Here is a 21,840-nt window from a genome sequence, read left to right as displayed (position 1 = left end):
TCTGTTGTGGGTAGAATACTGTCAGACAGCTTTGCATGCTACAGAGAAATCATTCTTGAAAGGAAGAGTCAAAAGATGTGGCACACTTAATTGTTGTCTTATTGTAAGAAATTGCCACAGCCACCCCAGCCTCCAGGAACCACCACCCTGATCAGTCAGCAGCCATCAACATAGAGGCAAGACCCTCCATCAGCAAAGAAATTATTACTCACTGAAAGCTAAGATTGTAGTTAGCATTTTTTAAGCAAGAATATATTTTTCAATTAAAAATGTACATTGTTTCTTTAGATATAATGCTCCTTAATAGACTAGTATAGTGTAAACAACTTTTATATGCAACAGGAAACCAGAGAGTTGTGTGACTTGCTTTATCGCAACTTTTGCTGTAATGCAATGGCCTGAAACTGAATTCATAATATCTGTGAGGTATATCTCTACTGTACCTGAAAAAGATTATGTATGTATTCTGCCTTTGTTGGGTAGTGGGTTCTGTCAGTGTACATTTTCTGTATCCTTCCTTTTTATTTTTTAAAATTGACATTTAATATTGTGTGGTTTGAGTGTACCATGTGTTGGTTTGATATATTTATGTATTACAATGTGATTACCCCAGTAGCCTTTGTTGTTGCTGGGTTGTGTCTGACTCTTTGCAACCCCATGGACAGCAGCATGCCAGGCTTTCCTGTCCATCATCATCTCTGAGAGCTAGCTCAGGCTCATGTCCATTGAGATGGTGACACCATCCAACCATCTCATCCTCTGTCATCCGATTCTCCTCCTTCTTTCAATCTCCACCATCCAACCATCTCATCCTCTGTCATCTGATTCTCCTCCTCCTTTCAATCTTTCCCAACATCAGGGTCTTTTCTAGTCAGCTCTTCGCATCAGGTGGCCAAAGTATTGGAGCTTCAGCTTCAGCATCAGTCCTTCCAGTGAATATTCAGGATTGATCTCCTTTAGGATGGAATGGTTGGATTTCCTTGCAGTCCAAGGCACTCTCAAGAGTCTTCTCCAACACCACAGTTCAAAAGCATCAATTCTTTGGCATTCCCGTGGTCATGTATGGATGTGAGAGTTGGACTGTGAAGAAAGCTGATTGCCGAAGAATCGATGCTTTTGAACTGTGGTGTTGGAGAAGACTCTTGAGAGTCCCTTATACTGCAAGGAGATCCAACCAGTCCATTCTAAAGGAGATCAATCCTGGATGTTCATTGGAGGGACTGATGCTAAAGCTGAAACTGCAATACTTTGGCCACCTCATGCGACGAGTTGACTCACTGGAAAAGACTCTGATGCTGGGAAAGGTTGGGGGCGGGAGGAGAAGAGGATGACGGAGAATGAGATGGCTGGATGGCATCACCGACTCTGTGGACATGAGTTTGAGTGTACTCCGGTGGTTGGTGATGGACAGGGAGGCCTGGCGTGCTGTGGTTCATGGGGTCGCGGAGAGTCGGACACGACTGAGCGACTGAACTGAACTGATGGTCCAACTCTCACCTCAATAAATAACTACTGGAAAAACCATAGCTTTGACTAGATGGACTTTTGTTGGCAAAGTAATGTCTCTGCTTTTTAATATGCTGTCTAGGTTGGTCATAGCTTTTCTTTCAAGGAGCAAGTGTCTTAATTTCATGGCTGTAGTCACCATCTGCAGTGATTTTGGAGCCCAAGAAAATAAAATCTGTCACTGTTTCCATTGTTTCCCCATCTATTTGCCATGACGTGATAGGGCCAGAGGCCATGATCTTAGTATTTTAAATGTTGAGTTTTAAACCAGCTTTTTCACTCTCCTCTTTCACCTTCATCAACAGGCTCTTTAGTTCCTCTTCATTTTCTGCCGTAAGCGTGGTGTCATCCACATATATGAGGTTACTGATATTTCTCACAGCAATCTTTTTTATTTACTATTGTTCTTTTTATTTTATTTATTTTTATTGAAGAAGAGAGATTTTATTGTCACATATTCTTAAGTCCCACCATTCTTTATTTTTACAGTTTCATAATGGTCCACAAAGCTCAAGATCTAATTTTTCCTTATTTCACATAGCAGGTGAGTTATTCTTTTCCTATTGTAGAAGGAAAGACTTGCCTTCAGTCTCTTCCTCAGCCCCAAGAATTAGTTTAAATGAGTTTTAAACTTTATCTTCTTCATATGGACAAATATAAATAATGACGTTATGAGGAAAAGTTATTGGGGATGATTATAAGTTAGTGGGTAGATTTAGACAGTTCTGTAAAAATTTAAGTTCATCCATCACCAAAATATCAGTCTTTTCCCCACAGCATGACTACAATTGGCTTTTTTTCCCTTCTGCTTCCACTCACTCAAAGACCAAAAGATAACTAAAATTTCTGACTCCTGCTGAAAATTTGGGAGCCTAGACCAGGCAACTTGGAGGAGATAAGACTCATCACAAGTCAGAGTAGAAGGGGTATTGCACAGTACCCTGCTCAAGACCTGGGTGGAATTCTCCTTTTCTCCTTGATTGTCCTGTTTGGTTTATACATTTATATACATATAAATTTATATTCACTGCTAACTAAGCTCTAATTGTCTTTCCATATTAAATCTGCTTTTGAGTAATTGATTTTATTTAATTGCCTATTATTTACCAGTTTTTTTTTAACTCTTTTTTTTTTTATTTTTTCAAAAACAATTTTAGGAATCTTTACTTAAAAACAACCTTATCTTAAAATGGAGTAATTTTGGTTTTACGAGCAGCAAGCAAAGTACAGAAGCAAAAATGCATTACAGGAGCATTAAGTTCTACATTAGGTCACAGCATCTAATCTGAAATCACACCCATAATATCATTTTTCAGGATATCTGGGAAATAGTTATTTTCCAGGATGTCTGAACCATCGCTACTCTATTTTGACTTTTAATTGTAAAAAAAAAAAAAAAAAAATTTTTTTTTTAATAGCCAAAGCAGATTTCACCATTAATGACCTCAGTGTTTTTCTAGGTATGAGAAGATGAAAGAACTGAAACTCATAAAACCTTTTTCTGAAAAGATCTAACTATCTGAAGGCCTGTACTGCCAGTTTTGTTGTTTTTTTTTTTCAGAGCACAGAGTGCGTCATTCCTGATTTTCACCCTGAACTTCTTTCAGAGGGTGTTGAAGGTCAGCAGCTTGCAATGGTCATGATGTAATCTTTGTAGAGGCAGCTGACAAGTACCAACTTCCAGTCAGCAGGGTCCCTTCATAGCCACATATCTGACCATGTCACACCATTTCATGGCCATTGTGTCCCACGGTGCTGGGAAGGCTCATTCCCAGGTCTAAGGAAGTGATGGGCCACTCAGTGTGCTAAAATTGGACCAGGCCTTTCAAGTAGCAAAAATCTCTGGACCACTGTCTTACTAGCCTCCTGGTCCAGGAAAATAATTCCTCTTGTTGCTTTTTCCCATACCCAGAGTCACATTATTACAATTTTTGATCTCATATGGAACTGTCAGTTCAGCATTATATCACAGGCTCAGTGAAACAAGTGACATAGAAAATAATATAGCCATAGCTAGCAGTTATTAGTAAAATAAGAATTATAAGTCAAGAACTTTCATTAGATAAAGCCTGGTATACCCCAAGTCACCTGACTTCATTCGTTAAATGATTATAGTCTGGTGTTAATCTCCTGGTTGTACATTATGGAGCATCCGACCTTTATCTGAAGATTGGTTACTGAGATAAGCCTTAGAAACTAACCTGGAGTGTCCTTTTTAATAACCTAATTAAATCTTTTAGCAGTATCACGTAATAAGGAACTGTCTCAGCAGTGAGTCTTAGTAAACAGTGGACATTAACAAAACTAGAAACTTAATTTAACAATTTACAAAACTTAATATTCTGTGATTTTTCATTATGGAGGCCCTGTAGCCAGGGAGGCTTTAACCCATCACATAAAAATGAGGTTTGTCAGGGAGCTGGGAAAAGCGAAGCAGCCATCTTGGATTTCCCATAGCCCTGACTCTGATTTCCAGCTATTGTTTTTAATTTTCCAATTTAGAAGCAGACTGTTGCCATGGTTTAAGGACATTAGGATGGCACAAGTCTAACAGAGTTTTTGTATAAGCAGAATGAGCTTTTATATGTCTACAAACCCGACAATTGGATTAATTTCTAAAACTAGCATAGGATCAGGCCTATGGTAGAAAAGCATTTGATTTATATACAGAGGGCTAAGAAGTCAAGAAAACATTATAAATGATCATATGAATCAGGTCCAGCATCCTGGTCAAGCTGTCTAGCTCTGATGTCGTCGTCTTATCCTGGTGTAGTGTAGTTTCTTCTGAAAAAAGTCCTTCCATCCAGGTTGGAGACAGTCCTTTAAATTATGTCCTTTTTTTTTTTTTTTTATTTTAGTCCTGGTTGCAGGTCACGAGTCTTCTGATCTTCATCCAAAGATAGATCACTGAGATAAGCTTCAGAAACAAACTTAGGGTGTTCTTTAAGAATTCAATTAAATTTTACATTAATATCACATAACAGCAAAGAACTATCCAAGAAATGAGTCTTACTACCTCCATTGGTAGACCGCCATTAACAAACTGGGATTTAACATTTATTGAAACATCCTTTTCTCCCTAAAATCACCCTTATTTTTACCAAATATAACCAGATTAAGACTTGTTTCAAAAAAAGATCTGTTCTCAATAAACTTGACCTGATTATTTATATAAACATAGATCCTTTTTTTTTTTCGCTGAGACTTTTATGGAGTCTCAAACTTAACTTTGTTTATTTTTATATTTTTTTTATTGGAGGCTAATTATTTTACAATATTATATTGGTTGGTTTTGCCATACATTGACATGAATCCGCCCCGGGTGTACATGAGTTCCCCTTCCTGAAACCCCCTCCCACCTCCCTCCTCACTTTATCCTCCCTCTGGGTCATCCCCGCACACTAGCCCCGAGCATCATGTAACATGCATCGACCCTGAACTGGCGATTCGTTTCACATATGACAACATACATGTTTCAATGCCATTCTCCCAAACCATCCCACCCTCACCCTCTCCCACAGAGTCCCAAAGACTGTTCTATACATCTGTGTCTCTATTGCTGTCTCGTAAACAGGGTTATCATTTGCATCTTTCTAAATTCCATATATATGCGTTAGTATACTGAATTGGTGTTTTTCTTTATGGCTTACTTCACTCTGTATAATAGGCTCCAGTTTCATCCACCTTATTGGAACTGATTCAAAGGCATACTTTTTAATGGCTGAGTAATACTCCACTGTGTATATGTACCACAGCTTTCTTATCCATCCCTCTGCAGATGGACATGTAGGTTGTTTCCATGTCCTGGCTATTATAAACAGTGCTGCAATGAACACTGGAGTACATGTGTCTCTTTCAATTCTGGTTTCCTCGGTGTGTATGCCCAGGAGTGCGATTGCTGGATCATATGGCAGTTCTTTTCCAATTTTTTGAGGAATCTCCACACTGTTCTCCATAGTGGCTGTACTAGTTTGCATTCCCACCAACAGTGTAAGAGGGTTCCCTTCTCTCCACACCCTCTCCAGCATTTATTGCATGTAGACTTTTGGATAGCAGCCATTCTGACTGGTGTGAAATGGTATCTCATTGTGGTTTTGATTTGCATTTCTCTGATTATGAGGGATGTTGAGCATTTTTTCACGTGTTTGTTAGCCATCTGTATGTCTTCTTTGGAGATATGTCTGTTTACTTCTTTGGCCCGTTTTTTTATTGGGTCATTTATTTTTCTGGAATTGAGCTGCAGGAGCTGCTTGTATATTTTGGAGATTAATCCTTTATCAGGTGCTTCATTTGCTAATATTTTCTCCCATTCTGAAGACTGTCTTTTCACCTTACTTATAGTTTCCTTTGCTGTGCAGAAGCTTTTGATTTTAATTAGGTCCCATTTGTTTATTTTTGCTTTTATTTCCAATATTCTGGGAGGTGGGTCTTGGAGGATGCTGCTGTGATTTATGTCAGAGAGTGTTTTGCCTACGTTCTCCTCTAGGAGTTTTATAGTTTCTGGTCTTACATTTAACTCTCTAATCCATTTTGAGTTTATTTTGGTGTATGGTGTTAGGAAGTGTTCTAGTTTCATTCTTTTACAAGTAGCTGACCAGTTTTCCCAGCACCACTTGTTAAAGAGACTGTCTTTTCTCCATTTTATGTTCTTGCCTCCTTTGTCAAAGATAAGGTGTCCATAGGTGCGTGGATTTATCTCTGGGCTTTCTATTTTGTTCCATTGATCTATATTTCTGTCTTTATGCCAGTACCATACTGTATTGATGACTGTGGCTTTGTAGTAGAGCCTGAAATCCGGCAGGTTAATTCCCCCAGTTCCATTATTCTTCCTCAAGATTGCTTTGGCTATTCGAGGTTTTTTGTATTTCCATACAAATTGTGAGACCATTCAGATATGACCTAAATCAAATCCCTTATGATTATACAATGGAAGTGAGAAATAGATTTAAGGGACTATATCTGATAGATAGAGTGCCTGATGAACTCTGGACGGAGGTTCATGACATTGTATAGGAGACAGGGACCAAGACCATCCCCATGGAAAAGAAATGCAAAAAAGCAAAATGGCTGTCTGAGGAAGCCTTACAAATAGCTGTGAAAAGAAGAAAAGTGAAAAGCAAAGGAGAAAAGGAAAGATATAAGCATCTGAATGCAGAATTCCAAAGAATAGCAAGGAGAGATAAGAAAGCCTTCCTCAGTGATCAAAGCAAAGAAATAGAGGAAAACAACAGAATAGGAAAAACAAGAGATCTCTTCAAGAAAATTAGAGATACCAAGGGACATTTCATGCAAAGATGGGCTCGATAAAGGAGAGAAATGGTATGGACCTAACAGAAGCAGAAGATATTAAGAAGAGGTGGCAGGAATACACAGAAGAACTGTACAAAAAAGATCTTCACGACCAAGATAGTCACGATAACGTGATCACTAACCTAGAGCCAGACATCTTGGAATGTGATGTCAAGTGGGCCTTAGAAAGCATCACTACGAACAAAGCTAGTGGAGGTGATGGAATTCCAGTTGAGCTATTTCAAATCCTGAAAGATGATGCTGTGAAAGTGCTGCACTCAATATGCCAGCAAATTTGGAAAACTCAGCAGTGGCCACAGGACTGGAAAAGGTCAGTCTTCATTCCAATCCCAAAGAAGGCAATGCCGAAGAATGCTCAAACTACCGCACAGTTGCACTCATCTCACACGCTAGTAAAGTCATGCTGAAAATTCTCCAAGCCAGGCTTCAGCAATATGTGAACCGAGAATTCCCACATGTTCAAGCAGGTTTTAGAAAAGGCAGAGGCACCAGAGATCAAATTGCCAACATCCGCTGGATCATGGAGAAAGCAAGAGTTCCAGAAAAACATCTGTTTCTGCTTCATTGACTATGCCAAAGCCTTTGACTGTGTGGATCACAATAAACTGTGAAAAATTCTGAAAAAGATGGGAATCCCAGACCACCTGACCTGCCTCTTGAGAAACCTGTATGCAGGTCAGGAAGCAACAATCAGGACTGTACATGGAATAACAGACTGGTTCCAAATAGGAAAAGGAGTACGTCAAGGCTGTATATTGTCACCTTGCTTATTTAACTTATATGCAGTGTACATCATGAGGAATGCTGGGCTGGAAGAAGCACAAGCTGGAATCAAGATTGCTGGGAGAAATATCAGTAACCTCAGATATGCAGATGACACCACCCTTATGGCAGAAAGTGAAGAGAAACTCAAAAGCCTCTTGATGAAAGTGAAAGAGGAGAGTGAAAAGGTTGGCTTGAAGCTCAACATTCAGAAAACAAAGATCATGGCATCTGGTCCCATCACTTCATGGGAAATAGATGGAAAAACAGTGGAAACAGTGTCACACTTTATCTTTTTGGGCTCCAAAATCACTGCGGATGCTGATTGCAGCCATGAAATTAAAAGACGCTTACTCCTTGGAAGGAAACTTATGACCAACCTAGATAGTGTATTAAAAAGCAGAGACATTACTTTGCCAACCAGGGTCCATCTAGTCAAGGCTATGGTTTTTCCCGTGGTCGTGCATGGATGTGAGAGTTGGACTGTGAAGAAAGCTGATCGCCAAAGAATTGATGCTTTTGAACTGTGGTGTTGGAGAAGACTCTTGAGAGTCCCTTGGACTGTGAGGAGATCCAACCAGTCCATTCTAAATGAGATCAATCCTGAGTGTTCACTGGAAGGACTGATGCTAAAGCTGAAACTGCAATACTTTGGCCACCTCATGTGACGAGTTGACTCACTGGAAAAGACTCTGATGCTGGGAAACTTTGGGGGCGGGAGGAGAAGGGGACAACAGAGAATGAGATGGCTGGATGGCATCACCGATTCTGTGGACATGAGTTTGAGTGAACTCCGGGAGTTTGTGATGGACAGGGAGGCCTGGCATTCTGTGATTCATGGGGTCGCGCAGAGTCGGACACGACTAAGCGACTGAACTGAACTGAACTGATGTTCTAGTTCTGTGAAAAATATCATTGGTAGCTTGATAGGGATTGCATTGAATGTATAAATTACTTTGGGTAGTATACTCATTTTTACAATATTTATTCTTCGAATCCACGAACACGGTATATTTCTCCATCTATTAGTGTCCTCTTTGATTACTTTCACTATTGTTTTATAGTTTTCTATGTACAAGTCTTTGGTTTCCTTAGGTAGATATATTCCTAAGTATTTTATTCTTTTCGTTGCAACAGTGAATGGAATAGTTTCCCTAATTTCTCTTTCTGTTTTCTCATTACTAGTGTATAGGAATGCAGTAGATTTCTGTGTGTTGATTTTATGTCCTGCAACTTTACTGTAATCATTGATTAGCTCTAGTAGTTTTCTGGTAGAGTCTTTAGGGTTTTCTCTGTAGAGGATCATGTCATCAGTGAACAGTGAAAGTTTTACTTCTTCTCTTCCAATTTGTATTCCTTTTATATGTCTTTTTCTGCTCTGATTGCTGTAGCCAAAACTTCCAGAACTGTGTTGAATAGTAGTGGTGATAGTGGGCACCTTGTCTTGTTCCTGACTTTAGGGGAAATGCTTTCAGTTTTTCACCGTTGAGGATAATGTTTGCTGTGGGCTTGTCATATATAGCTTTTATTATGTTGAGGTGTGTCCCTTCTATTCCCACTTTCTGGAGGGTTTTTATCATAAATGGATGTTGAATTTTCTCGAAGGCTTTCTCTGCATCTATTGAGATAATCATATGATTTTTATTTTTCAATTTGTTAATGTGGTGTATTACGTTGATTGATTTGCGGATATTGAAGAATCCTTGCATTCCTGGGATAAAGCCCACTTGGTCATGATGTATGATCTTTTTAATGTGTTGTTGGATTCTGATTGCTAGAATTGTGTTAAGGATTTTTGCATCTATGTTCATCAGTGATATTGACCTGTAGTTTTCTTTTTTTGTGGGGTCTTTACCAGGTTTTGGGATTAGGGTGATGTTGGCCTCATAGAATGAGTTTGGAAGTTTCCCTTCCTCAGCAATTTTCTGGAGGAGTTTGAGTAGAATAGGTGTTAGCTCTTCTCTAAATTTTTGGTAGAATTTAGCTGTGAAGCTGTCTGGACCTGGGCTTTTGTTTGCTGGAAGATTTCTGATTACAGCCTCTAGTTCCGTGCTTGTAATGGGTCTGTTCAGATTTTCTATTTGTTCCTGGTCCAGTTTTGGAAAGTTGTACTTTTCTAGGAATTTGTCCATTTCTTCCAGGTTATTCATTTTATTGCCATATAATTGCTGATAGTATTCTCTAATAATCCTTTGTATTTCTTGTTGTCGGTTGTGATCTCTCCCTTTTCATTTCTAATTTTATTGATTTGTTTCTTCTCCCTTTGTTTCTTGATGAGTCTGGCTAGTGGTTTGTCAATTTTATTTACCTTCTCAAAGAACCAACTTTTGGCTTTGTTGATTTTTGCTATGGTCTCTTTTGTTTCTTTTGCATTTATCTCTACCCTAATTTTTACGGTTTCTTTCCTTCTACTGACCCTGGGGTTCTTCATTTCTTCCTTTTCTAGTTGCGTTAGATGTAGAGTTAGGTTATTTACTTGACTTTTTTCTTGTTTCTTGAGGTGTGCCTGTATTGCTATGAACTTCCCCCTTAGCACTGCTTTTACAGTGTCCCAGAGGTTTTGGGTTGTTGTGTTTTCATTTTCATTCATTTCTATGCATATTTTGATTTCTCTTTTGATTTCTTCTATGATTTGTTCATTATTCAGCAGCGTGTTGTTCAGCCTCCATATTTTGGCATTTTTAATAGTTTCTCTCCCATAATTGAGATCTAATCTTACTGCATTGTGGTCAGAAAAGATGCTTGGAATGATTTCAATTTTTTTGAATTTACTAAGGCTGGATTTATGGCCCAGGATGTGATCTATCCTGGAAAAGGTTCCGTGTGCGCTTGAGAAAAAGGTGAAATTCATTGTTTTGGGGTGAAATGTCCTATAGGTATCTATTAGGTCTAACTGGTCTATTGTATCATTTAAAGTTTGTGTTTCCTTGTTAATTTTCTGTTTAGTTGATCTAGCCATAGATGTAAGTGGGGTATTAAAATCTCCTACTATTATTGCATCGTTGTTAATTTCCTCTTTCATACTTGTTAGTAATTGTCTTTAATATTGCGGTGCTCCTATGTTGGGTGCATAAATATTTATAATAGTTATATCTTCTTGGATTGATCCTTTGATCATTATGTAGTTTCCTTCTTTGTCTCTTTTCACAGCCTTTGTTTTAAAGTCTATTTTATCTGATATGAGTATTTCTACCCCTGCTTTCTTTTGGTCTCTATTTGCATGGAATATCTTTTTCCAGCCCTTCACTTTCAGTCTGTATGTGTCCCTCGTTTTGAGGTGGGTCTCTTGCAGACAACATATATGGGGGTCTTGTTTTTGTATCCATTCAGCCAGCCTTTGTCTTTTTTTGGGGCATTCAACCCATTTACGTTTAAGGTAATTATTGATAAGTATGATCCCGTAGCCATTTTCTTTATTGCTTTGGGTTCGAGTTTATACACCCTTTCTGTGTTTCCTGTCTAGAGAAGATCCTTTAGCATTTGTTGGAAAGCTGGTTTGGTGATGCTGAATTCTCTCAGCTTTTGCTTGTCTGTAAAGCTTTTGATTTCTCCTTCATATTTGAACGAGATCCTTGCTGGGTACAGTAGTCTGGGCTGTAGGTTATTTTCTTTCATCACTTTAAGTATGTCTTGCCATTCCCTCCTGGCCTGAAGAGTTTCTGTTGAAAGATCAGCTGTTATCCTTATGTGAATCCTCTTGTGTGTTATTTGTTGTTTTTCCCTTGCTGCTTTTAATATTTGTTCTTTGTGTTTGATCTTTGTTAATTTGATTAATATGTGTCTTGGAGTATTTCGCCTTGGGTTTATCCTGTTGGGGACTCTCTGGGTTTCTTGGACTTGGGTGATTATTTCTTTCCCCATTTTAGGGAAGTTTTCAACTATTATCTCCTCAAGTATTCTCTCATGGTCTTTCTTTTTGTCTTCTTCTTCTGGGACTCCTATGATTCGAATGTCGGAGCTTTTAACATTGTCCCAGAGGTCTCTAATATTGTCTTCATTTCTTTTAATTCATTTTTCTTTTTTCCTCTCTGTTTCATTTATTTCTACAATTCTATCTTCTAGCTCGCTTATCAGAGAAGGCAATGGCAAGCCACTCCAGTACTCTTGCCTAGAAAATCCCATGGATAGAGGAGCCTGGTAGGCTGCAGTCCGTGGGGTCGCTAAGGGTCGGACACGACTGAGCGACTTCACTTTCACACATTGGAGAAGGAAATGGCAGCCCACTCCAGTGTTCTTGCCTGGAGAATCCCAGGGATGGGGGAGCCTGGTGGGCTTCCGTCTATGGGGTCACACAGAGTCGGACACGACTGAAGTGACTTAGCAGCAGCAGCTCACTTATCCTGTCTTCTGCCTCTGTTATTCTATTGTTTGTCCCCTCCAGAGTGTTTCTGATCTCATCTATTGCATTATTCATTGTATATTGACTCTTTTTTATTTCCTCTAGTCCTTATTAAACCTTTCTTCCATCTTCTCAATCCTTTTCTCCAGGTTATTTACCTGTAACTCCATTTTGCTTTCAAGATTTTGAATCATTTTCACCACCAAAATTCAAAATTCTTTATCAGGTAGATTCCCTATATCTTCCTTTTTTGTTTGTGTTGGTGGGCATTTATCTTGTTCCTTTACTTGCTGGGTGTTTCTCTGCCTCTTCATCTTGCTTATATTGCTTTGCTTGGGGTGGCCTTTCCCTCTTCTGGCAGTTTGTGGAGTTCTCTTTATTATGTAGTTTCCTCGCTGTGTGTGGGGTTGGACGGGTGACTTGTCAAGGTTCCCTGGTTAGGGAAGCTTGTGTCGGTGTTCTGGTTGGTGGAGCTGAATTTCTTCTCTCTGGAGTGCAATGAAGTGTCCAGTAATGAGTTATGAGATGTCAGTGGGTTTGGAGTGACTTTAGGCAGCCTGTATATTGAAGCTCAGGGCTATTTTCCTGTGTTGCTGGAGAATTTGCATGGTATGTCTTGCTCTGGAACTTGTTGACCCTTGGGTAGTGCTTGGTTTTAGTGTAGGTATGGAGATGTTTAATGAGCTCCTATCGATTAATGTTCCCTGGAGTCAGGAGTTCTCTGGTGTTCTCAGGATTTGGGCTTAAGCCTCTTGCCTCTGGTTTTGGTCTTATTCTTGGAGTAGCCTCTAGACTACTCTGTCATTTCCAAGGTGGTTCCCTCTGTTTTAGCTTCTGTTTGCTGGTTTCTTCAGTGTCTTAATTTCCGCCCTGACACTAGGGTGTGAGTGGACACTTTTTAAAGGCTCAGTTGTTCAGTCCTCTTCTGGGAAGGGAAGAACGCTGCAGACAAATATCTCTGGTGTCTGTGGGTAGTGCTTGCAGCGTCTCGGCCACACTGGGTTTCCTCCCGCTCACAGCACGTGTGCTGTCCCAGTTCTACACTGCTCAGGCTCTAGGTTGCTCTGCTGGGAACTGTCCGAGGCAGGTGCTGGGTTGTATGCACTTCCCAGGTCTGAGCAGCTCAAGTTCAGGTTCTCGGGTACTCCACAAAGGCGCAGACTTGGTTGGGCCTGCGTTTTGTGCCTTCCCCGGTCCGAGCAACTCAGATGACCAGGTGTTTGGCGACCACGGTCGCTGCGACTTATCGCCTCCCCAGTCCCTGCCACTCGGTTTTCTGGGTGTACAACCGGCGCACCTTCTCAGGTGGATATCGACTGGCCCGAGCCCAAGAAGTCTTGATTAGCAATGAAGCCTGCCTGCAGTTTGGTATCGGATGCCTTTCTGGGGCCGCGATTGCCCCCTCTGGCTCTGGCTGCCCTCCCTTGCCTGTCTCGGTGGGGGATAGGAGATGGGCCGACCGCAGCCAGCTCGCTCTGCTCATTCCTTTGTTCTGTGAGTAGGGCTGGCAGAGTCTTAGGTTAGAGCTTTCTGCCTTTTCGCGGGGAAGCTATCCCAGTCTGCTTTGCTATCCCTAGTTCTCTCAGATTGCCCTCACGGCATTCAAGCCCAGTCCTCTCTCTAAGCAGTTCAGCCGGCTCCTCCCTGCCCAGCCCTCGCTTGCTAATGGCCTATGCAGGCGTCTGCGCTGCTTCTCCGCTGGGAGTTACCGTTTGGTGGGTAATCTGTGGGTTTTTAAAAAATCTTTAAAAAAAAAAAAAAGAGGGTTATGTGGCCCTCTGAGGTTCCAAGGCTCGCCACAGATTCGCCAGTGAGAGTGTTTCTTGGTGTTTGGAAACTTCTCTCTTTTTAAAGCCTCCCTTCCCGGGATGGAGCTCCGTCCTTACTTCTTTTGTCTCTCTTTTTATCTTTTATGTTTTTTCCTACCTCCTTTCGAAGACAATGGGCTTCTTTTCTGGGTGTCTGATGTCCTCTGCCAGCATTCAGAAGTTGTTTTGTGGACTTTACTCCGCGTTCAAATGTTCTTTTGATGAATTTGTGGGGGAGAGAGTGATCTCGCTGTCCTATTCCTCCGCCATCTTGTTCCTTCCTCCTCACAGCAATCTTGATTCCAGCTTGTGCTTCATCCAGCCCAGCATTTCGCATGATGTATTCTGCATGTAAGTTAAAAATTCAGGGTGACAATATCCAGCCTTGACTTCTCCTTTCTCAGTTTTGAACCAGTCTGTTGTTCCATGTCTGGTTCTAACTGTTGCTTCTTGATCTGCATATACAGGTTTCTCAGGAGGCATGTAAGATGGTCTGGTATTCACATCTCTTGAAGAATTTTCCAGTTTGTTGTGATCCACACAATCAAAGGCTTTGATATAGTCAATGAAGCAGAAGTAGATGTTTTTCTGGAATTCTCTTGCTTTTTCTGTGTTCCAACGGATGTTTGCAATTTTATCTCTGCTTTTTCTAAATCCAGCTTGAACATCTGGAAGTTCTCGGTTCATGTACTGTTGAAGCCTGGCTTGGAGAATTTTGAGCATTACTTTGCTAGCATGTGAGATGAGTGCAGTAGTTTGAACATACTTTGGCATTGCTTTTCTTCGAGATTGGAATGAAAACTGACCTTTTCCAGTCCTGTGATCACTGCTCAGTTTTCCAAATTTGCTGGCATATTGAGTGCAGCACTTTCACAGCATCATCTTTTAGGATTTGAAATAGCACAACTGGAATTTCATCACCTCCACTAGCTTTGTTCTTAGTGATGTTTCCTAAGGCCCACTTGACTTTGCATTCCAGGATGTCTGGCTTTTGCCTGAGTGATCACACCACTGTGGTTATCTGGGTCATTAAGACGTTTTTGGTATAATTCTTCTATGTATTCTTACCACCTCTTCTTAATATCTTCTACTTCTGTTGGGTCCATACCATTTCTGTCCTTTATTGTGCCCATCTTTGCATGAAATGTGCCCTTGGTATCTGATTTTCTTAAAGAGATCTCTAGTCTTTACCATTCTGTTGGTTTCCTCTATTTCTTTGCATTGTTCACTTAGGAATGCTTTCTTATCTCTCCTTGCTGTGCTTTGGAACTCAGGATTCAGATGGGTAAATCTTTCCTTTTCTCCTTTGCTTTTCACTTCTCTTATTTTCTCAGCTGTTTGTAAGGCCTCCTCAGACAGCCATTTTTCCTTTTTCCTTTTCTTTTTCTTAGGGATGGTTTTGATCACCACCTCCTGTACCATGTTATGAACCTCTGTCCATAGTCCTTCAGGCACTCTATCAGATGTAATCCCTTGAATCTATTTGTCACTTCCACTGTATAATCATAAGGGATTTGATTTAGGTCATACCTGAATGACCTAATAGTTTTCCCTACTTTCTTCAATATATGTCTGAATTTGGCAACAAGGAGTTCATGATCTGAGCTGCAGTCAGCTCCCTGTGTTGTTTTTGCTGACTGTATAGAGCCACTCCATCTTTGGCTGCAAAGAATGTAATCAGTCTGATTTTGGTATTGACCATCAGGTGATGTCCATGTGTAGAGTCATCTCTTGTGTTATTGGAAGAGGATGTTTGTTATGACCAGTGCAGTCCCTTGACAAAACTCAGTTAGCCTTTGCCCTGCTTCATTTTGTACTCTAAGGCCAAACTTGGCTGTTACTCCAGGTATCTCTTGACTTCCTACTTTTGCATTCCATTTCCCTATGATGAAGGACACTTTTTTTTTTTTGGTGTTCATTCTAGAAAGTAGTGCAAGTTTTCATAAAACTGTTCAGCTCTTTGGCATTAGTGGTTGGGACATAGATTTGGATTATTGTGATTTGAATGGTTTGCCTTGGAAACAAACAGATCATTCTGTCGTTTTTGAGACTGAACCCAAGTACTGCATTTCAGACTCTTTTGTTGACTGTGAAGGCTACTCCATTTCTTCTAAGGGATCCTTGCCCACAGTAGTAGTTATAACGGTCATCTGAATTAAATTCACCCATCCATCCATTTTAGTTCACTGATTCCTAAAATGTTGATGTTCACTGTTCCCATCTCCTGTTTGACTACTTCCAATTTATCTTGATTTACGGACCTAACATTCTAGGTTCCTATGCAGTATTGTTCTTTACACATTGGAGTTTCACCACCAGCCACATCCACAACTGGGCATTGTTTCCACTTTGGCTCAGCCTCTTCATTCCTTCTGGAGCTATTTCTCCACTCTTCTCCAGTAGCATATTGGGCACCTCTTGACCTGGGGAGTTCATCTTTCAGTGTCATATCTTTTTGCCTTTTCATACCAGTAGCCTTAGCAACAGAGAAGGCAGTGGCAACCTGCTCCAGTACTCTTGCCTGGAAAATCCCATGGACAGAAGAGCCCGGTAGGCTGCAATCCATTGGGTCGCGAAGAATCGGATATGACTGAGCGACTTCACTTTCACTTTTCACTTTCATGCATTGGAGAAGGAGATGGCAACCCACTCCAGTGTTCTTGCCTGGAGAATCCCAGGGACGGCGGAGCCTGGTGGGCTGCCGACTATGGGGTCGCACAGAGTCAGACACAACTGAAGCGACTTAGCAGTAGCAGCAGCAGCCTTAGCAAACACCTTTATAATGTCAGTAATTACCATTTCTTTTTTGTGTTGAGAACAGTAACGATCTAGTCTCTTAGCAACTTTGAAACATACAGTAGAGTATGTCCTTTTTTGTCTGACTTCTCTCTTTGTATAATGCCCTCTAGGTCCATCCTTATTGTTGCACATGGTAAGATTTCCTGCTTTTATGACTGAGTAATATTTCATTGTGTGTGTGTGAGGATGTGAGATATATATATATATATATCTTCTTTATCCATTCATCTTCTGATAGATGCTTGTTTCTGTATCTTGGCTACTGTAAATAATGGTGTGCTGAACATGGGTGAGCAGGTATCTCTTCAAGATGTTGATTTCAGTTCCTTCTGATATATACCCAGCATTGAGATTGCCGGATGATATGATAGTTCAGTTTTTAAAATGTTTTGAGCAACTGCCATACTGTTTTCCATAATTGCTGTAGCAGTCTACATTCCCACCAACAATGTGTAAGGGCTCCCTTTCTCCACATCCTCGCCAACATTGGTTATACCTTGTCTTTTTTTAATGAAAGCCGTCCTAACTGGTGTGAGGTGATAGATCACTGTAGTTTTGCTTTGCATTTCCCTCATAAGTGATGTTGAGCACTTTTTCATGTATCTATTGTTCTTTGGTTTGTCTTTTTTGGAAAAATGTTCAAATCCTTTGCCCATTTTTTAAATTGGGTATATCTTCTGTAATCTTCGTATTTGTTCTCTCATTTCTTGAGAGAAATGTGGAAATCTCTGACTGTAAGATATATTTATCCTTGCATTTCTATCACTTTTTAACTTATGTATGTTAAACTGTTAGATGTATAGATGTTTAGGATTGTTAAGTCCTCCTGATGAATTGATTTCTTTATCATTATGAAATAATATATCCCTGACTACTTTGGATCATGTCAGTTGTCCACAAAGATAATTAAAATTAATATTGTCCCCAAAGATCTATTAGGTTTCTTACCATTTGGCTAAAACCAATTTGGACCATCCGTAATACTTTTCATAGCTTAATCACATTTTTATCTTGGCTAACCACTGAGTTTTTCATCTGAAAGAAACTTCAAAGGGACTTTAAAAAATATACATATATTCATTGGTTCCCTTAAAATGTCTATTTTATCTCAGTTATACCACTTCTGGGGCTTCCCAGGTGGCACTAGTGGTAAAGAATCCACCTGCCAATGCAGGAGATGCAGAAGACTCGGGTTTGATCCCTGAGTCAGGAAGATCCCCTGAAGAAGGAAATGGTACCTCATTCCAGAATTCTTGCCTGGAAAATTTCATGGGCAGAGGAGCTTGGCAGGCTACATACAGTTCATGGGGCCTCAAAGAATTGGACATGACTGAGCACACCCACACACACTACTATACCACTTCTAATTGAGTTATTTTGAGGGTGGGTCAAACAAAACTAAACTGTAAATAAGAAGATATCAAAAGGTTTGCCTTTTTTTTCCCCCTAGGTGAAAATGTCCCCATCGTGTCATCCATCCAAAGGGGATCCTGCTATTAAAAAGGTGAGTGAGTTTTAATAGAAGAAAGCCAACTTCCTCCTTCTGTGTGTGTGTTCTCTATTGAACAGTGTTCTCAAAATGATTTTTAATCATCTTAATGCTGTCAAAGGTTCTTTCTGATTGGATGCTTTAAACAGATATCACCAGAGTTCTTTGACTCTTCCAGAAAAGCCAGTTGGGGGTTTGAGTCTAGCATCAGTCTCCAAACAGCTAGGGGCTTTCATTTTTCTAGAATCTCTGTGTGTGTACTGTGTGCCCATTTCCTTCAGTTGTGTCCGATCCTTCACAACCCTATGGACTGTAGCCTGCCAAGCAACTCTGTCCATGGGATTCTCCAGGCAATAATACTGGAGCGGGTTGTCATGCCCTTCTCCAGGAGACCTTCCTGACCCAAGGATCGAACCCACATCTCTTATGTCTCATGCACTGGCAGGAAGGTTCTTTACTACTAGCGCCACATGGGCATCCTGGTATCAGTGAGTGATAGCAGATGAAAGATATTCTAAGGATGAAAGGTATATATATAGTTTTTCTTAACAAGGTACCATCCCTCCAGGTGGCTATTCCTAAAACAAACTAGTCTGAGGTATTAACATTTCAGCAGGTATCAGCTAATAAGTAAGTCCTCATAAATACTCATGAGATAGAACTCCTATCTGTGAAGTTTCACCCCTTGACTGTAAACTCTGGCACAGATAGAGTGTGTCTTTCAACCAAGTAATTCTCAGATGATGCCAAGAGAAACACTAAAATCCTTTTCTTTATCCAGCTATAGCAGTACAGTGGAAACATAGTCAACAGATTGGCATTTTTGCTGTGCTCTCTTTTTCTGTTTTTATTTCTCTGATAGTTGAAGTGTCCTGGTTGAAGGTTTGCTTTCCTTGTCCCCCACTTTTTTAAACAATTTCACAGCATCCATGTCGGCAAAGGCTTGTATAATAGAACAAAAATAACAACTTGCTGGCCCTGTTGACTTAACAGCAGGTTCTAGCTTCAAAGCATTCTGCCAAAAACAGGTCCCTTTTCTCTGCCTTCAGAATCCTCCGAGCCTGCTTCAAAGGAAGAAAAAAAAAGAATAGAAGCAAAATATGTTATCTGAAAAGCCCTAGAACATGTTGCACATGAAGACCTCTTTCACTCTTGTCAAGGCAGCAAGGGCGTGCAAGGCGGTGGTGCTGATTGCTGCCGCTCAGAACCATCACACTGTAACACGAGGAGCTGGAAAGGGCATCATCAGCCACTTAGTCCCACTCAGTACAAAGGAGGACACTGGACTCGAGAGGGAAATTTTCTTGCCTCTCTCAAATGTTACATGGAACACACTTCTAACACAGTGGTTAAAAACCCATGCTTTGGGTTCAGCCAGACTTGGATTCAAAGATCAACTCTTCTACTTCTTTACCTGAATAACCTCAAATCAGCCTCCCTGTTTCCTTCTCTGTAAAAGGATAATGCTACCTCTCAGAATTTAAAGATTAAATGAGAAACGATTTAAGTGCCTGACACATAGTAAATACTCAGTAAATTGTAACTGGCATTAAAACGCAAGTCTCCCCCAATTCCTAATCTAATGTCCTTTCACTTTGTTGTGCTACTGATACTGTCCATTCAGCAAATACTTCTTTGTACTAGATAATGAGCAAAGAAGCAGACTACAGAGATGAGAAATAACATCCATGTTCTCAAGGACCTCAGCCTTTAGTGGAAAAGGTAGACAGGTGCCCTGACAGTTACCTTGCAACTTGACACATGCCATGCAGGATGATGGGGTGCTGCACGAACACAGGGGAGAAGCCCTGTTTTGAAATTACCAACCTCATTTAGTACAACTCTTATATTCTTTAGGTACAGAGTCCAATTAAAAAACTTGAGAAATGGTTAGCTGCTCTCCTACAACCTCGTTACTAGATTATAATGAAAGCAAATGCAACTATACTTAAAGACATTTATTAATATCTCAAAAACATTTTATCCAGACTATTAATACATATTTTGAATACCTTTTATTTTAGCAATGAGAGACCGTTTCTAATATTTAACATTCTGATTATCAAGCCATTAATTTTACCAATAGAAAATTTTTCTGCTGTTTTCTGAGCTAATGAGCAAAGTTGTAGGTGTTACTCCGTATTTGAACAACTAAAAGGCTTTTTAGGAGCCTCCTTTGGAAGTTCATGTGTTGCCATCTTTGAAATGTGGATTCTTGGTTAGGGCCACTGACCACCCCTGTCTTGAAGCCCTAACTTAACAGCACATACTTAATATCTCACTGGTTACAGTGTTTAGAAAAACTTTAAAATGTACATCATAACAGATGCTTCTCCCAGACTAAGAGAAGAGATCAGGGAAGGCTTCCCAGTGGAGGTAGAGCTTAATCCAGCCTTGAAACAAGGGAAAAGGTATTCTTGGCAGATACAGGTGAGCACAACACATTTCAGGAAATGGGGACTGTTCTGCCTATCTTAAATATGGGAGCTTACAGCAGCCCAGTGAAATAAATAAGAGTCCAGGTGACAGAGCCCAGTCTGTGAAGTTTGCTTTTGATCTCACGGATAAGTGCTCCCATCAAACATGAGGTTTGAGGCAGAAAGACCAATTAGAAGAAACAAAGTCCTAAGCCTGTGCTGTGTTAATGGAATGAGGAGGTGAGGTAGATTCAAGTCTTAGCGTTTTCTGTCCCCCTACACACTTTTGACACCCTAAGTCTAAGTTAGGCGTCCTTCCTTTTTTGAGCTCTCAGAGTACCCTGAACTTGCCTCTACCAACATGCTTACCGGGCTGTGCTGAAATTGCCTCTTTGCTTATATGTGTCCCCCACTAGACCCTCGGCCTCAGAAGGGCAGGGCCCACAGCAGTTGTGTTTCTTGTTGTTCGTCTAAGTGTAGAACAGAGTATGCAGTCGCTCAGAAGTTGTTTCATGGATGAGAAAGACGTAAGATTCCACAGACTTCGTCGTTGTTTTGGGGACTCAAGGGGGAAGAGGAAGTTTCTGCTGAGTAAAAAAGAACCAATGAAAAAAACATCATTGCTGTCCTGGGCTTGTGTTCCCAGCATGGTCAGCTCCTTACTGTTTGAGCTCAGTCAGCAGCACTCTGAGCACGATCAGTGTGAGGCTCAGCGTGTCATTGTTATTTCCCTAGTTCGGTGTGTGTATCTGTGTTTGTATGTGCATATCTGTGTACTCTGATTGTCGTCTTGGATCTGCAGTCACTCTTCCCAAAGCTGCACTGACAGGGGGGAGCACCAGCAGTATCTGTTGAACAGTGTGGCTGCCAGAGTGACGTGTGTAAGAAACACAAAAGAGCAGCAGTGTGCGTGATTTGAGCCAAAGCTTTTCTGTTGACCAGTAACCACAAAGTGTTTGGTGACTCTGCTGTCAGCATTGGCCCTGCCAAGAGCCATATTCAAGTGCTGAGGAGCCGGGAGCTGTGTTCTGTCAGGTCCTGCTGGCTCGGGGTGGGTGTTTCGTGGAGGAGTCACTCTATTCTGCTGTCATGTCAGGACCTGGCAGACTCCATTAACATTTTGTATTTTAGGAATTCCTTTGGAAAGCTCTGGGTTAGAAATACTTATCATGTGTAATAATATATCTTTAGTGCTTAAAGTTTGTATAACATTTTTTATATATAAAATTTCTTCTTAATGCACTCTAACTGATAAGTTCAATAAAAAAAAGTAGGAAGACACATATACTTTCCTAGGACTTCTGTATCTTGGATGTATCTTGATCTAGGATGACTAGAAATTTGAAAGTTACATGCATTTTCCTTAGAAACTGTCATAAAGTCCATTGCAATAAACTCCCTAGCATCGAT

At 40.5% G+C, this 21,840-nt stretch overlaps 1 protein-coding gene across 9 annotated transcripts in view; it reads left to right on the top strand.

Annotated features, from left to right (window-relative positions):
• Window positions 1-21,840, top strand: part of VPS8 (VPS8 subunit of CORVET complex) — a 313,442-nt gene that overhangs the window by 257,291 nt on the left and 34,311 nt on the right. For 8 of the 9 annotated variants that reach the window (XR_016038004.1, XM_088838472.1, XM_055408827.2 and 5 more), the window contains exon 45: window positions 17,975-18,028. Coding sequence is in view for 8 of the 9 variants with exons in the window: in XM_088838472.1 (XP_088694598.1) it covers window positions 17,975-18,028 (54 nt within the window). In the remaining variant the exon portion in view is untranslated. Of the gene's footprint in view, window positions 1-17,974; window positions 18,029-19,173; window positions 19,270-21,840 lie in introns of all 9 variants that reach the window. The other variant, XM_088838484.1, reaches the window with a different exon arrangement.

The sequence above is a fragment of the Moschus berezovskii genome, chromosome 1 (assembly GCF_049115385.1).
Source record: "Moschus berezovskii isolate FMDL1 chromosome 1, NW_MosBer_1.0, whole genome shotgun sequence".
Lineage (NCBI taxonomy): Eukaryota > Metazoa > Chordata > Mammalia > Artiodactyla > Moschidae > Moschus > Moschus berezovskii.
Note: the sequence above shows the minus strand (reverse complement) of the source record. Positions and strands in the feature narration are given on the sequence as shown.